Here is an 18,404-nt window from a genome sequence, read left to right on the forward strand (position 1 = left end):
GCATATCCACAATTCATTTCGTCTACACTTAGGGCTGGATTCACCAAACAGCTGAGAAAAGTTAGGCGGTGGGAGCCATCCTACTGCTGCCTAACAGAAATGATTTCATTGCCTCTAATCAATGTGATAATTGATGGCGTCGTATAAAAGCAATTAAAAAGGTAATCAAAAAAAGACAGCGCCTCCATTAACGATGCCGGAACCACAACTACGTACGGAGGCGCCTACCAACGCCTAAGGGCAAAATAGGTGTGGGTAACAGTGGAAGGATATTTTTGCACAACAAAAAGGAAAACACAACCCCACGTAGAATCAAACAGAAAACAAACGCACGTGTGGAAGGGAATGTACGCCTCAGCCTTTAGAACAGCTGTGCTTTATTAAACATACTCAACATAAGAACATAAGAATTACCGCTGCTGGGTCAGACCAGTGGTCTATCATGCCCAGCAGTCTGCTCATGGGCGGCCTTTAGGTCAAAGACCAGTGCCCTAACTGAGACTAGGCCTACCAGCGCACGCCCTTGTTCAGCAGGAACTTGTCTAACTTTGTCTTGAATCCCTGGAGGGTGTTTTCCCCTATGACAGACTCTGGAAGAGCGTTCCAGTTTTCTACCACTCTCTGGGTGCAGAAGAACTTCCTTACATTGAGTCCCTGGAGGGTGTTTTCCCCTCTTTGAATCCCTGGAGGGTGTTTTCCCCTATAACAGCCTCCGGAAGAGCGTTCCAGTTTTCTACCACTCTCTGGGTGAAGAAGAACTTCCTTACGTTTGTACAGAATCTATCCCCTTTTAACTTTAGAGAGTGACCTCTCGTTCTCCCTACCTTGGAGAGGGTGAACAACCTGCCCTTATCTACTAAGTCTATTCCCTTCATTATCTTGAATGTTTCGATCATGTCTCCTTTTCAATCTCCTCTGTTCGAGGGAGAAGAACATAAGAATTGCTGCTGTTGGGTCAGACCAGTGGTCCATCGTGCCCAGCAGTCAGCTCACGCAGCGGCCCTTTGGTTAAAGACCAGCGCCCTAACTGAGACTAGGCCTACCAGCGTACGTCCTTGTTCAGCAGGAACTTGTCTAACTTTGTCTTGAATCCCTAGAGAGTGTTTTCCTCTATGACAGACTCCGAAAGAGCGTTCCAGTTTTCTACCACTCTCTTGTTGAAGAAGAACTTCCTCACTCAAACTCTTAAAACAAGTACGTATATAAAAATAGGCCAATTTGGAGAGTCCTTTGTCCTTTTTCATTGGACCCAACTCTGTCCGTGTTTTGGCTTGGGGAAGAAAGCTTTCCTCAGGGCTGTATTAGTAATCTCTAAAGTGAATTCCCATTGTTCATTCCCAAGGGAGCATTCCGGCGCCACTTCCGGATCGAGCATTGGCTTGTCTAGACTAAGGATCCACTAGTATCACAATATTTTTTTTGCAGCCGAAATGCGTGCTCTCAACACGGGCTGTCTGCTAGCCGCTGTAAAGCGGCATCTTTACGACAGCAGTAAATGAAAGATGCTCAGCATGTGGACTGTGGTTGGCGGCTGTTCGGGAGTTTACTTTAGAGATTACTAATACAGCCCTGAAGAAGGTTTTCTTTTCCAAGCCGAAACACGGACTGGGTTGAGTCCAATGATAAAGGCCAAAGGACTCTCCAAATTGACCTATTTATATATATATATTTTTTTTTTTTTAAAGAGTTTGAGTATGTTTAATAAAGCACAGCTGTTCTAAAGGCTGACGCGTACATTCCCTTCCACACTTGCTTTTGTTTTCTGTAACACTGGAAGTACCCTTAGGCATAGACACTAGAGAATGACACGGTGACAAAATTCATCACCGTTCCCGTCCCCGCGGATAACCGCGGGAAATAATCCCATCATTTTCTAGTGTCTATTTCAACCTCAGTCCTTCTACACCAGCATTCTTCAAAGCAAAGCTTGCGGGTCAGTGGTTGTGGCCTTTCATACTCTGATTCTTATGGGAGCCAAGGATAATGAAGCCATTGTGACATCACTGATGTGATTGGCTCTTAGGCATTATGACATCACAATATCTGCTCTGGATACCAGAGACTGTCATTCTGTAGTGTCTATTTCAACCTCAGTCCTTCTACACCAGCATTCCTCAAAGCAAAGCTTGCGGGTCAGTGGTTGTGGCCATTCATACTCTGATTCTTATGGGAGCCAAGGATAATGAAGCCATTGTGACATCACTGATGTGATTGGCTCTTAGGCACTGGTGGAATGAGGCATTATGACATCACAATATCTGCTCTGGATACCAGAGACTGTCACTCTGTAGTGTCTGTTTCAACCTCGGTCCTTCTACACCAGCATTCTTCAAAGCAAAGCTTGCGGGTCAGTGGTTGTGGCCATTCATACTCTGATTCTTCCCTCTCTCCTTAAAGAATGACATGAAGATGGTTTCCCGCAGTTATCCACAGGGACGGGAACGGTGATGTATTTTGTCACCGTGTCATTCTCTAATAGACACCTCCGTAATGGCAATTCTCATCACAGATAGGCACCGGAAATGTGGACCTTGAAAACCCTGGCCTACATTTCCAGCGCCTATCCATGGCGTGGCCGCGATGCTATAAACGGTGCTATTGCGTGATTGACCCAATTGGCGCTGCTTTTGTGGGCAGCTGCCGATCACGGCTTGATGGACCATTGATCTGGGTCAGCATGGCACTTCTTATATTCTTGAATATATTAAGAAAATATAGTAAGATGTTGGATTTGTTTGCTAGCTTATCTTCATTCATATGTATGGCCCATCTATCCAGCTCTCCATTGTCTAATTATGTCTCTGTTTCTGTATTTCAGTTGTTTTTCCAAGTGAAAGGCGATATGTGTCTGAAGATCATTCAATATGGCAAACACAGAGATATCTATATCCGAGAAGGGGAGGTAATGACGATACACTTGGCATATTTCTAGTTTATTTTTTCGTATCCCACCTTTCCCAAAGCAGGTCACAACAAATGCATACGCCATCAACGGCAAACAAATACAAACAGTAGAACTAATTTTATCGACCGGCGCTCTTTCATATAATATTTAAAAAAACATAATTCGGAAACCAGTCTTCATTTTGCGAAAAACAATGTGTTTCTTCAATAGTTTAAAAAAACAAAAATTTTGTAAATTGCTCTGCTGACGAATATACAAGGGAAGCCTGTTCCATTCCCTGGGTGCCAGGCATGAAAAAAGATTCAGCTTTGCTTCAGGATTATTGGTACTTAAGCCCTCTTTCACTAAGATGTATGTTAGTCTATGGACACGTTAGCTTTTACCGTGCGCTAATCAGTTAGCGTGACTTAGTAAAAGAGGGAGTTAGATTTTTTTTTTTTTTAAGTAGCTTAAGGTTGGAAAGATTATAGGGGTCAGCCACTCTGCATGCCTCTTGTACATTCTACACACCTGCTCCCATGCTCTGATTCTACAAATGATGGCTAAAGCTAGGCACCTAGACAGATAAGCCTAGATGATCTGAGTAGAGAATGACACGGTGACAAAATTCATCACCGTTCCCATCAACGTGGATAACCGCGGGAAATAATCCCATGTCATTTTCTAGTGTCTATTTCAATCTCGGTCCTTCTACACCAGCATTCTTCAAAGCAAAGCTTTTGGGTCAGTGGTTGTGGCCATTCATACTCTGATTCTTATGTGAGCCAAGGATAATGAAGCCATTGTGACATCACTGATGTGATTGGCTCTTAGGCACTGGTGGAATGAGGCATTATGACATCACAATATCTGCTCTGGATACCAGAGACTGTCATTCTGTAGTGTCTGTTTCAACCTCAGTCCTTCTACACCAGCATTCTTCAAAGCAAAACTTGCGGGTCAGTGGTTGTGGCCATTCATACTCTGATTCTTCCCTCTCTCCTTTAAAGAATGACATGAAGATGGTTTCCCGCGGTTATCCACGGGGACGGGAATGGTGATGAATTTTGTCACCGTGTCATTCTCTAGATCTGAGCACCTAACTTACCCCCCTCCCCCCCCCCATTTTACTAAACCATGGTAGAGGTTTCTACCATGGCCCAGAGCACTAAATGCTCTGATGCTGCTCCGACACTCATAAAATTTCTATCAGCGTTGGAGCATTTTAGTGCTCCAAGTCACGGTAGAAATCTCTACCACGGCATAGTAAAAGAGGGCCTTAAATAATTAATTGGCACTGATATTTAACAATTAACACCTCGTAATTAAAGTAAATTGCTCTTAATTGGCTGGAAGGCGCCTAACTTGATAGGCGTCTACCAGCTAGGGGCCTACCAGAAAGTAGGCATGGTTAGGGGCAGATCATGGGCGTGTTATTCATGTTGGCACTTGTTTTGGACATACAGGCACTGGTTTAGGCCAAGAAAACCCTGGCCTAAATAGGGTGTGCCTAAGGTTAGGGTGCCTATCAATGCCTAAGCCCACTTTAGGTGCCTCTAGGTGCAATTCTATAAAGAGCGCCTAGCTTTTAATAGAATCACACTTAGCAACGCGTATCTTGGTGCCTAAGGTTTAGGCGCCATTTATAGACTCGGGGCTAAAATGCATAGGCCCAAAAGTGCACTCTGATTGGCTGACAGAAGTTTATAACACAGAGACGCCATGCTTGTTTTCAGTGATGGGAGAAGAGTCAAGAGCGCATAACAGATCCTGAGCTGTTTTTTTCTGGACATTTAGAATTTAAGACTTTTGCATATTTAGTTTGGATATTGTCTTTTAGATCAATAATCACTAAAGTCCAGCAGTCCTGAGAAACGTTGACTGCGTAAAGAAAGACTGGTGTTATTTTCTTCGTTTCTTGATGTTATAACTCTTTTTCTCCTTTTGAATTAAACATACCCGACTGACGAATGTTTTTTATGTCAGTGATATCAGTGGTGGGGTAGACCTGAGGCTTTTTCTTTCGTCTGTAAAGGGCGCATGGCGTTCGTACAATTGATTTGATCAAGTGGAGACTAATTCGATTTTTTTTTGTTAGTAGGTGCAAAAGTATACACATTCCCCTGGGTTTTATATCTGTCCACACTATGGTATGTGGGATCAAAAAGGAACCATCCAAAGGAAAAATGCAATCTCTAGAATGAAGCAGAGTGTGTTGAGGATCTCAGAACCCGGCTTGGACATAAGCAAAGTTACACGAGAAAATGGAGTAGATTCTGCGCCGTTCACGGAGGAGAGTGTTTATGAGCAACTTGAAAAACTGAAGGTGGACAAAGCGATGGGACCAGACGGGATCCATCCCAGGATACTAAGGGAGCTCAGAGAGGTTCTGGTGAGTCCTATTAAAGACTTGTTCAACAAATCTCTGGAGACGGGAGTGATTCCTGGGGATTGGAGGAGAGCGGATGTGGTCCCTATTCATAAAAGTGGTCACAGGGATGAAGCAGGAAACTACAGGCCAGTGAGCCTCACTTCAGTTGTTGGAAAAATAATGGAAGTGTTGCTGAAAGAAAGGATAGTGTATTTCCTTGAATCTAATGGGTTACAGGATCCGAGGCAACATGGCTTTACAAAAGGTAAATCGTGCCAAACGAACCTGATTGAATTTTTTGATTGGGTGACCAGAGAGCTGGATAGAGGACATATGCTAGATGTAATTTACTTGGATTTCAGCAAAGCCTTTGATACAGTTCCTCATAGGAGGCTGTTGAACAAACTTGAAGGGCTGAAGTTAGGACCCAAAGTGGTGAACTGGGTCAGAAACTGGCTGTCGGACAGACGCCAGAGGGTGGTGGTTAATGGAAGTCGTTCGAAGGAAGGAAAGGTGACTAGTGGAGTCCCTCAGGGTTCGGTGCTGGGGCCAATCCTGTTCAATATGTATGTAAGTGACATTGCTGAAGGGTTAGAAGGAAAAGTGTGCCTTTTTGCAGATGATACCAAGATTTGTAACAGAGTAGACACCGAAGAGGGAGTGGAAAATATGAAAAAGGATCTGCAAAAGTTAGAGGAATGGTCTAATGCCTGGCAACTAAAATTCAATGCAAAGAAATGCAGAGTAATGCATTTGGGGATTAATAATAGGAAGGAACCATATATGCTGGGAGGAGAGAAGCTGATATGCACGGACGGGGAGAGGGACCTTGGGGTGATAGTGTCCGAAGATCTAAAGGTGAAAAAACAGTGTGACAAGGCAGTGGCTGCTGCCAGAAGGATGCTGGGCTGTATAAAGAGAGGCGTAGTCAGTAGAAGGAAGAAGGTGTTGATGCCCCTGTACAAGTCATTGGTAAGGCCCCACTTGGAGTATTGTGTTCAATTTTGGAGACCTTAACTGGCGAAGGACGTAAGAAGACTTGAGGCGGTCCAGAGGAGGGTGACGAAAATGATAGGAGGCTTGTGCCAGAAGACGTATGAGGAGACTGGAAGCCCTGAATATGTATACCCTAGAGGAAAGGAGAGACAGGGGAGATATGATTCAGACGTTCAAATACTTGAAGGGTATTAACGTAGAACAAAATCTTTTTCAGAGAAATGAAAATGGTAAAACCAGAGGACATAATTTGAGGTTGAGGGGTGGTAGATTCAAAGGCAATGTTAGGAAATTCTACTTTACGGAGAGGGTAGTGGATGCCTGGAAAGTGCTCCCGAGAGAGGTGGTGGAGAGTAAAACTGTGACTGAGTTCAAAGAAGCGTGGGATGAACACAAAGGATCTAGAATCAGAAAATAAGATTAAATATTGAACTAAGGCCAGTACTGGGCAGACTTGCACGGTCTGTGTCTGTGTATGGCCGTTTGGTGGAGGATGGGCTGGGGAGGGCTTCAATGGCTGGGAGAGTGTAGATGGGCTAGAGTAAGTCTTAACAGAGATTTCGGCAGTTGGAACCCAAGCACAGTACAGGGTAAAGCTTTGGATTCTTGCCCAGAAATAGCTAAGAAGAAAAAATTAAAAAATTTAAATTGAATCAGGTTGGGCAGACTGGATGGACCCATTCGAGTCTTTATCTGCCGTCATCTACTATGTTACTATGTTACTAAGTAAATAGATCTCAAGACCGAGGCTTACAAGTTCCAAGTTTCAATCATTGATCCTCAAAACCTCCCCCTCCTTCTATAATTATAAAATCAATTCTTTATTATTTCTTTCTTGAAAATGCTTCCAACAGTAGATCCATACATCATCATCCACCCAGCAGAGAAACAAAATAGCTTATCTGAAATAGATGCAAATGATCCAAAGCCCGACGGGACCCTTTTCACCCTTTATAAAGGCTTTCTCAAGGGTTCAATACATGACGCTGCATCTCGTTTTAGCTGCGTCACTCCCGATAAAGGAGTGACGCAGCTAAAAATAGATGTCAGGGCCTAGGAAATGATGTCAGAGGGACAGCCAACCCGATGTAGGCAGCGAGTTCGTGCTGATGCTCTTGCATGGAAAAAAAATGTTTGGGGGAAGGGAAGGGGCGCGCGCAGGGTAGGGGGGTTGGCAAGGAGCGGGGAAGCGGAGGAGAGGGTGGGGGGAGGGGCGCCACTTACCCGCTCTAGGCCGCTGGCTACGCGCATCTCTCTAGTAACTTTGGTGTAAGTATTTGTACTAGTTTTAAGGCCTGTATAAGTGCCCGCGACTAACCCCCTCTTTTACTAAGGTGCGCTATGCGTTTTAGCGTGCGTTAACCGCTAACGCATCCATAGACTAGCATGCACGCGTTAGCATTTAGCACGTGTCTTAGTGCACACTAAAATGCATAGCGTACCTTAGTAAAAGGAGCCCTAAGCGCATATGCTAATACGATTTACCCATTTACACTCTTATTCTGTAAAGAAAAGCAGGTACACTTCTCCCTCCGTATTCGCGGTTTCGATTATTCACGTTTTTTTTAGCTTGCTGGCTCCTCCCCCCCAAATTACATCAGCTTGCATAGAGAAATCGCTGATTCCAAGCGTTTACAGAGAAAAATCGCCGATTGCCGGCACTTTCTTCGCCGTGTTTTGCCTCTTGGTCAGGAACAGGCCCGGTCTCCCACCGTGTTATTCGCGGTTTCGCCCTATTCACGAAGGTTTTTAATAGAAAACAGCGAACATATGAAAAAGTTACTCGCGGTTTTTCTGTATTTGCGGTTCTGTTAATCCCCTATCACAGCGAATACGGAGGGAGAAGTGTACCTAATTTTCTATACAGAAGAGGCCCACATAAGCGCCCTTTTGAACCTAAATATAGGTACACGGTTAGATTACCCATATAATACACATGCCTGGAATTTAGATTTTAGGTTCTAGCCCCAGCTCTCCTATTGACCTAATTCAACCTGTGTGTGACTTTACGCAGGTTGAATTATTTCCTCGTTCCCTTTTAAAGAATCCGCTCTGTGGCATGCTTCAGTATTACCAAACATAATACAGTGCTCCCCTGCGAATTCGCGATCCGCAGTTCGCGGTCCCGGTCATTCGCGGTGTTTTACCAACCGCGAATGACCGGGCAGGAGAGGGCAGCCGGAGTGCCGGCGAGTGGAAGGAAATCACTCACAGTATTCTCCGACCGCCTCTTCTTGCACTAGCCTCACCAGTCAGGAGCTGCGTGTCCAAAGCAGCTCCCGATTGGTGAGGCCTGGCTTTAGTACAGGAAGAGGCGGCCGGAGCATATCGCGAGTGATTTCCTTCACTCGCCAGCGCTCCGGCTGCCCTCTCCTGTCTCCCCTGCTAAAAAAACGTTTTTCAACATTCGTGGGGGGGTTCCTGGAACGGAACCCCTGCGAATATCGGGGGATTACTGTACTGGGATAGCTATGCAGTAGAGATAATAAACTAAATATAGAAAACCCGCCACTTGCTTCTAGAAAAATCTTTCTTTTACAGAAGTATAAAAGTGCTCAGAACCAAGGTGTTAATAAGAGACCACAAATGTGGCCAAGCCCCTGACCGTGTAACTCTTGTGTTTAATCACAGCACTCTGAAAAGCTGATTCAATCCAACGATAAATTCACTATAACTGTATATAGGATTACCATATGGCTCCAAGAAAAGGAGGACAGATTGAGACATCCGGGTTTTACTTCCATTGCTTTCAACAGAAGTAAAACCCGGATGTCTCAATCCGTCCTCCTTTTCCTGGAGCCATATGGTAACCCTAAGTATAAATTGATAATAGTTCGCTTATCTCGAAGGGTGCTTCTTACATAAGATTACGGGTCCTGATGCGTTTCGCCAAACCAGCTGCTTCAGAGAACCCAATTCAACCAAGGTATATAGTTTCCAAGTTTTATTTACTTTTGATATACCGCATTGATAACATCTAAGTGGTTTACATATTAAGATAAAATTAGAAATACAATCTATAATAAAAGAAAAAAAAATGGAAATTTAAACATTTTTGTTGTTTGTGCTTAGTCCTAGACTGTTCCCCACAAGTCCAGTATGATTAAATATATATGTGTGGCGCAGTGATTAGCGCTATAGCCTCAGCACCCTGAGGTTGTGGGTTCAAATCCCTCACTGCTCCTTGTGACCTTGGGCAAGTCACTTTATCTCACCATTGCCCCAGGTACACTAGATAGAGTATGAGCCCACTGGGACAGATAGGAAAATATGATAAAGTACCTGGATGTAAAACCACATAGGATAAAAGTGGTATAGAAATTAAATAAATAGAAATATATATGTATTTTAATCCTATCAACCTTAGGCGTCCATGAAAGGGAATGTTTTTAGGAGATTTTTAAATCTTTCAAGCTATAATGTCAAAATGGTCTGTCAAAACAAAAAATAATTGCTTTAGAAGTCGCAAGTGACGGGTTTTCTATATTTAGTTTATTATGCTTCAGTATTAAACATCTGGAGGGGAATATATGTAAATACAGAGTAAAACTGTATGATTAATTTATCAGTCTTATTGAGACAAGATCTCACCTTGCATTTCCTCAGTCGAGGGAATGCAATTTAATTTGAGAGTCGGACGTTTTGTTTTCCGGCACTAGGATAAAATGTCAGACAAGAAGAACACCCTTGGCCCTACAGAACCTTTTTGTGACATGGGAATGATTGTACGAAGGGATCGTATGTGGACTATCAAGTCATACTTTGAACCTATGGCATTTAGACTAGAGGTCTGCATGGGAACGGGGATCGCGGGAATCCCGCGGTTTCCGCAGGGGTCCTGCGGGAATCCCCCACTAACCCACGGGACTCCCACGGGGACCCCCCTCTGGCCCACGGAACTCCCACGGGGACCCCCCTCTGGCCCACGGGACTTCCACGGGGATGGAAGGCTTTGGAAGAAGGGTTTGTCCATAAATATAATGGACACATCATCCTTAGTAAAAGAGGGGGGTTTATAAGTTAATTACCTGAACAGAAAACAAAAAAAGGGTTCTACCAAAGAGATTCCACAAGGAAAACAGCAAAAGAAACTGTGGAATTGATGATCCTGTCAGAAGTAATTGCTGCTTTTTATGGGGACGGGCGGGGATGGAGGTAATTCCTTGCGGGGACAGGTGGGGACGGAGAGGATCCTGACGGGGACGGGTGGGGATGGAGAGGATCCTGGCGAGGACAGGCAGGGATGGGTTTCTGTCCCCGCGCAACTCTCTAATTTAGACCGCTTGTTCAGTCCTTGATACTTAGGGCTCCTTTTACGAAGACGCGTTAAGGCCTTAACGCACGGAATAGCGCGGGCTAAAATGCCACATGTGCTAGCTGCTACCGCCCCCTCTTGAGCAGGCGGTCATTTGTCGGCAAACGCGTGCTAATCTGGTGTGTGCGCTAAAAACACTAGCGCACCTTTGTAAAAGGAGCCCTTAGTACCCTGCATTGTTGTAACGCTGTTCACATTTACGGACACCGTACAAATATACTTAGACTTCAAAGAGTACAGAATGTCACAGTGCGCCTGACTTTCAATCTGGGAAAAAAAAAAAAAAACCCCGATCATTGGCTCCCATTTGAAGCCCTTGTGAGGTTTACACTGGGAGCATAGTCAAGCGCCAGAGTACTTATTAGAATTATTTACTTTATTCATACCGAATCGTCCACTACGTAATACTGCTGAGTCAGACCAGAGGTCCATCCTGCCCAGCGGTCCGCTCTCGTGGTGGCCTAAATGCCTGACCAATGTCCCTGACTAATTTTGTAACTGCCTCTTGCTCTTACACACATTTCAAATATATATGGGGAAAACCAAAAAAACTGGTACTCTACTAAGAAGAGTGATTAAAGGGAAACATACAGAAGTCAAAAAATCACTCAATAGGTGTAATAGTGAAATGAATACTTCTAGAGCACACACTTAGAATTCAAAAATATGCTCCGAGACACGAAGGCAACAACAGCCCCAGGAGAAAATTGCTTCACCACCCAATCATTGCACATTGTAAATTCCCAGTGGAAAAGAAAATTCTTTGCTGCCAACTAGCATAGAAAAAGTTCTTACGCTTTGAACAGTCACAAGCAGTCGCTTAGCTTGATCAAAGGTTCCGACGGGGCCCGTTTCGATCCTGCGTCAGGGAACCAAATGGAGCACTCAGCAAAACTCTCAAAAAGTGGTGGTGTCTAAGGAAATCTAAGAAAAGGAGAGATATATGACCCAGGGTGGGTGGGTGGGGGGGAGGGAAATGTATTTTGAGGATTAAAATTACTTAATTATAATATTGTAATCACATCATATGTCATATTGTATTAATAATTGGGAGGAGGGTGGGAGAAAATGAGTGTTTTATGTATTACTTGTGTAGTTAATAGTGCGTTTTATGCAGTATTTTATGTTCAATTAATTGTATTGCACTGTCAAAATTTGAAAATCAATAAAGATTTTAAAAAAAACAAAAAACCAGTGGTGGTCTCAAAGAGTTCAAGTTTCATTCATATATACGAGCCTCCTCCACTGATTTCTCCACTCACTTCAGCAAGTTATTAAAATCATTCTTATTCACAACATTTTTAGAGAACTAGAATGATTAACGATTATTCTGTAGTACATTGGAAATGTCCAGTTTTTTTGTCTTTTGTGAACCGCATTGATTTGTGAAGTTTTGCGGTCTATAAATGTGATGTAATGTAACTCTCTGGGAAATATGCCAACAGTGCTAACTTCACTGTGTTTTTTCCTGTTACATCTGAGAATTCAGTTGAGGGGGGAAACACGATACGACACTTATTGGAGGAAGAATAGGAGAAAGGAAATCTAGAACTCGTGAAGAAAATTGTAGATAATTGATATCACTAAATCAATTATTTCCACTTTGAATAATATAGCTTGTTATTTTGTCTGGACAGATGTTTCTTTTGCCTGCTCGAATACCACATTCGCCACAAAGATTTGCTGACACGGTTGGACTAGTTTTCGAGAGAGAGAGGCTGAAAACGGAAACTGATGGACTCAGGTGAACTGGGCTTTTCTGCCTTAGACAGTTACAAAGAGAGATTTGCATATAATGGCAGTGACAGGCATGCTAATCTGTCTCATGCATATTCAATAAGGATATCCTGAAAACCTGACTGGCCACTGGTCTAGTGGTTAACGGAATGGACTGTAAGCCAAAGGACCCAGGTTCAAGTCCCACTTTAACTCTCTTATTTTGTAATCGTCAGCCTTTCAGGAACAAAAAAATACCTTCTTTACCCAAGTGTAAACCACTTCAATAGCCTTCAAGCTCAAAGTAGCTTATATATTTAGGTATAGAACATATTTTTCTGTTTCTAGAGGGCAGATAACAGAGTGTTAAAGGGGGATTTGAACTCAAATCTGTTGGTTCATAGCCCACTGCATTAACTACTAAACCAATTACGTGCGCTGCATGTTGGGGGTACGCGGTCTGGCCGTCGCCAGGGTCCCCTCCTTGCCCACCCAGCTATTTCTGAAGCTGCTGCCGGGGATCCCTCCCTGCCTGCCTAATGGCCCGCTGCACCCCACCCCCACCCCCGAAGCCAACCCTGTTATTTCATTGGTGCCGGACTGGTTCCCTCCTCCCATAGCTGCACTCCGTGCAGGGACGCAGACAGCGACTCGCACCTTCTCTCCAACGTAACCATTCTCTCTTCCTCTCTCTAAGAGATCCCACATGCCTATCCCAGGCTTTCTTGAATTCAGACCAAGTCTCTGTCTCCACCACCTCTTCCAGGAGACTGTTCCATGCATCTACCACCCTTTCTGTAAAATAGTATTTCCTTAGATTACTCCGGAGCCTATCACCTCTTAACTTCATCCTAGGCCCTCTCATTGCCGAGTTTCCTTTCAAACTAAAGAGACTCGACTTGTGCACATTTACATTACATAGGTATTGAAACGTGTCTATCATATCTCCCCTCTCCCGCCTTTCCTCCAAAGTACACCTTATCAAGAAGGCTACACACCATTTTAGTAGCCTTCCTCTGGACCGACGCCAACCTTTTTATATCTTTTTGATGGTGCGGTATTTTGTGTTTAAGGCGGCTGTCTTGTGCCTACAGAGATGCATAGGGACGCATACGGATGCCCAAGGCCACTTCCAGTGAAAAACACACCCATGCCAACCTTAGGCATTGGTAGACGTGCCTAGAAGCCTCCGTAGGTGTGAGTCATACACCTATATTATAGGCATCCTTCACGGCATGGATTTTTAAATAAAAACGTGCATCCCGATAGGCTGGTGAGACAGTGGTAAGACTTTCACTGCAGCCTGCAATTGGGACGCCGTTTGTAGAATCACCCCCTCAGCACACCAAAAACAGAGCAGCGCTGATTAGCTGAAAATGCTTATCTCCAGGACATGCCTCTCTCAACCTACCCCCAGTGCTAAAAAAATAGAGTTTATTTTTGAGCGCATGGGGAGCGCGCACACATGCACAAATTATCATGGAACTCCCAAGTAAGCCCCACGGTATGAAATTTTTGCAGTGGTATGCACGCATTAGCGCTTTGTAAAAGGGTCCCTCATTTTGCTACAGTACATAATTTACAGTGATTCTTTTAGATAACAGACGTGCAGAGAAAGAAATGATACTTGAATGTCTTTCGATAGGTATTACGTCGGAGAGTCAACCGATGTTTTGTTCGAGAAATGGTTTTATTGTGAGAATCTTGGCACCCAGCTAGCACCAATAATACAGGAGTAAGTCTCTGATTTCTTTCATATTATATATTAATAGATTCTTGTTTTCGTAGGCTAAATCCAAGCACATATGATTTTTAGGTGTTCTCAGGGGTGTAGTTTGAGTAGATGTGCAGTGTACATGTGTGTTTTACATATTACACATACACACACATGGGTAACATAAGAACATAAGAATAGCCTTATTGGGTCAGACCAATGGTCCATCAGGCCAAGTAGCCCGTCCTCCTGGTAGCCAATCCAAGTCCCTAGTACCTGGCCAAAACCCAAAGAGTAGCAACATTCCAGCATCTCAAAGAATAGCAAGATTTCGGAACCCCAATGAGAGCAACATTCCAGAGCTGACATTGTGATGTCATAATGCCTCATTCCACAGTGCCTCAGAGCCAACCTCATCAGTGATGGTACAATGGCTTAATTGTCCTATACTTGGCTCATGTAAGAACATACGAATAGCCTTACTGGGTCAGACCAATGGTCCATCAAGCCCAGTAGCCCGTTCTCATGGTGGCCAATTCAGGTCACTAGTACCTGGCCAAAACCCAAAGAGTAGCAACATTCCAGCATCTCAAAGAATAGCAAGATTTCGGAACTCCAATGAGAGCAACATTCCAGAGCTGAGATTGTGATGTCATAATGTCTCATTCCACAGAGCCAACCTTATCAGTGATGTTACAATGGCTTGATTGTCCTATACTTGGCACACATAAGAGCATAAGAACAGCCATACTGGGTCAGACCAATGGTCCATCAAGCCCAGTAGCCCGTTCTCATGGTGGCCAATCCAGGTCACTAGTACCTGGCCAAAATCCAAGGAGTAGCAACATTCCAGCATCTCAAAAAATAGCAAGATTCCGGAACCCCAATGAGAGCAACATTCCAGAGCTGAGATTGTGATGTCATAATGCCTCATTCCACAGTGCCTCAGAGCCAACCTCATCAGTGATGTTACAATGGCTTAATTGTCCTATACTTAGGGTTACCATATTTTACTTACGTAAAATCCAGATCCTTAGACCCGGCCCTAGGCTTGCCCAGTTCCACCCATCCACACCCAATTACGCCCATACCACACCCCAGCCTCGCCCCTAGCCCCGCCCCTTCAGCCTATTTTCATCAGTCAGGAGGGCATCCACACATGCGTGGATGCGACATGATGCTGTCACCACATTGCATCCACGCATGTCCCTCCCGATGCGATCTGCTTTTCAAAACCCAGATAAAGTGTCGGGTTTTGAAAAGCCATCCAGACGCCCGAATATGCCCTCTAAAAAGAGGACATGTCCCGGTAAATCCAGACATCTGGTAGCACTACCTATACTTGTCACATATAAGAGCATAAGAACAGCCATACTGGGTCAGACCAAGAGCTTGTTCTCAAGGTGGTCAATCCAGGTCCCTAGTACCTGGCCAAAACCCAAGGAGTGGCAACATTCCATGCTACTGATCCAGGGCAAGCAGTGGCTTCCACCACTAACAGACTATGGATTTTTCCTCCAGGAACTTGTCCAAACCTTCCTTAAAACCAGCTACGCTATCCGCTCTTACCACAACCTCTGGCAATGCGTTCCAGAGCTTAACTATTCATCTAGATTCAATACAGGTTGTCCAAAATTAGGTCCTGGGATGATCCATGCTAAGATAATATTCTGTAAAGAATACTAGCTTGATTTGGGAACTGGAAAAAAAAATACTCCAGAACTCTCTTCTGCACCCAGTAAATGATGCGAATAGCAGACAATTTATTGAAGAACAGATGCGAAATCTATGCCTGATGTGTCTGCGTTTCACTTAAAAAAGACTGTGTCTTCCTCTCCACGAAGCGCCTTGGGAATGGAGAAAAATCAGCGTCCAAGGAATAATTAGCTCCTTTTCAGTATCAGATAATGTGATTTCGTTTGGTTGTTATTTTGTACCTTTAAATCACTCCTTTTCTTAAGTCTTGGATCTTAATTTTGAGGACTAGTGTGTGATTAAGTTGAGAATTATTTTTTTTTGGATAGAAAGTAATTTTAATGTTATGTTCAATATTATGTTTTCTTAATCGCACTTTCTGTACAAGATGATATGCTTGTTAAATAATGTAAAAATTTCTAAAATAAAATAATAATAATAAAAAAAAGACTGTGTCAGGGGCTTATAGCCGTCAAATGAACATAAATATATTTTATAAAGATTAAAGAACAAATTGTGCATAATTTAATCATTAAGGCACAATTTATATATTTGTCACCTAAAAAAAAAAATCAGCGCCTGCTAGTGTGGTGCCCATTATAGAATCGTGCTTAATGCCATCTAAGCATGCTTAGGTGGTTCTAGGCATGGTTCTAGGCATGGTTCTAAGCATTGTTCTAGGCATTGTAATATTTAGGTTCAACCAGAGTTTTCTTGGCCTAAATGTCTTTACCTAACCCCTCCCCCCTTTTACAAAATTGCAAAAACGGTTTTAGGAACCGGCTGGCACACCGACCCCCCCCCCCCCCTTTTACAAAACCGCGAAAGTGGTTTTTAGCACCGGCCAGAACGCTGAATGCTCTGCGATGCTCCCGACACTCAGAGAGTTCCTATGAGTGTTGGGAGCAGCAAAGAGCATTCAGCGCACTGGTCTGCGCTAAATGCCGCTTCCGCGGTTTTGTAAAACTGGGGGTGAATGCCATGCACTGCTCAGACGCTCATAAAGTTCCTATGAGTTTAGCGATGACTGGGACACGATCGGTAAGTTTTGTGCATGCCCCAGAACGTGACACGGAATAATTGTATCACTTTGCATCATGTGACACGGAATAATTGTATCACTTTGCATCATGGATGTTTTTGTCATTGCAGGTTTTTCAGCTCAAAACAATATCAGACAGGAAAACCAAATCCAGGTAATATTTTAAAGGAAGTTTAATTCTCATGCAATTATAATGATTTCAATAGCCATGTCATTTATATATTATATTTTAAAAAATCAGTACCGTAGACAATTGGGCCAAAGCTAATTTCCTGAAATTGAATCAACCCCCCTCCCTCCCCAAAGATTGTATAGTTCAGTAACGATGAAAACGCCCCAGTCGCTAACCTCTATCCTGAGTACCGGTGAATTGCTTCAGATAGAAAATACATCAAAAGTACTCGGCTTTATTCTGGACCAAATTGCATCACTAGTCAAGCAATCATTCTTTAAAACAGTGGTCTCCAACTCAAACCCTTTGCAGGGCCACATTTTGGATTGTAGGGACTTGGAGGGCTTCAGAAAAAAATAGTCAATGTCTTATTAAAGAGTTTGAGACCACTGAGTTAAGGGGAACAGTTAATCTGCTGGCTGGGTTGGAGGGCAGAGGGGAGAACAGGACAATCAAGCCATTGTGACATCACTGATGAGGATGGCTCTTATTGGTGGAATGAGGCATTATGACATCACAAGCTCAGCTCTGCTTCCCAAAGACAAACAGGATGTCAAGGATACAGTTAAGGCAGTGGTCTCCAACTCAAACCCTTTGCAGGGCCACATTTTGGATTTGTAGGTATTTGGAGGGCCTCAGAAAAAAATAGTTATTGTCTTATTAAAGAAATGACAATTTTGCATGAGATAAAACTCTTTAGAGTTTAAAATCTTTCCTTTTGGCTAAGTCTTAATAATAATATTGTCATTTATAGCTAAAGAGACATATGATCAAGAAACTGTTTTATTTTACTTTTGTGATTATGATAAACATACCGAGGGCCTCAAAATAGTACCTGGCGGGCCCGCAAGTTTGAGACCACTTCTGTATAATTAGACAACTGAGATCCGTCTGATCCTCTTTAGATCCCATCAGCTTCCGGATTATAGTGCAATCTATCCTACTACCACTCATGGATTACTGAAACTCCCTGTAATATAGTAACATTGTAAATGATGGCAGATAAAGACCCGAATGGTCCATCCAGTCTGCCCAAACATACACCCTCTAAAATTTATATTCAAATCTATTTTATTAAGCAACAGTAAATACAACAGCAATGACAACCATGGTATACATTTTCATCAAACACCCGCGGAGGACTGGACTCTTATGTCCTCCCCGGACCCATCATACCCCCACCCCCCGACAAAGAAGCCCCTACCCCCCACCCACCCCTCCCCATCCCCCCACATCTACAGAAAAACTCGTAAGCAGGGAACAGCAGAGACACCTAGAAGCACAGTTTCAGAGGTGGAGTCTATTCAAGACCCGGCTACGACTCTCAGGAGTCAAAATGTTCAAATATGGAGTCCAAGTGTGAACAAAGTCTCTGCTCCGGCGTCGAGAAGAACGAGCTAAACGGGCCTCCCATCCCATAAGTTCATGAAGGTGGTTCAGGATGCTTTAATTTAAATTGTTCTTTTTCTTAGCTATTTCTGGGCCAGAAACCCAGAGCT

The 18,404-nt window shown here is 43.6% G+C and overlaps 1 protein-coding gene across 1 annotated transcript in view; it reads left to right on the forward strand.

The window, feature by feature from the left end:
- Positions 1-18,404, forward strand: part of HAAO (3-hydroxyanthranilate 3,4-dioxygenase) — a 55,822-nt gene that overhangs the window by 14,186 nt on the left and 23,232 nt on the right. The window contains exons 3-6 of the mRNA XM_033938951.1: positions 2,819-2,902; positions 12,204-12,310; positions 13,928-14,017; positions 16,844-16,887. Coding sequence (XP_033794842.1) covers positions 2,819-2,902; positions 12,204-12,310; positions 13,928-14,017; positions 16,844-16,887 — 325 coding nt within the window. The remainder of the gene's footprint in view (positions 1-2,818; positions 2,903-12,203; positions 12,311-13,927; positions 14,018-16,843; positions 16,888-18,404) is intronic.

The sequence above is a fragment of the Geotrypetes seraphini genome, chromosome 3 (genome assembly GCF_902459505.1).
Source record: "Geotrypetes seraphini chromosome 3, aGeoSer1.1, whole genome shotgun sequence".
Taxonomy (NCBI): domain Eukaryota; kingdom Metazoa; phylum Chordata; class Amphibia; order Gymnophiona; family Dermophiidae; genus Geotrypetes; species Geotrypetes seraphini.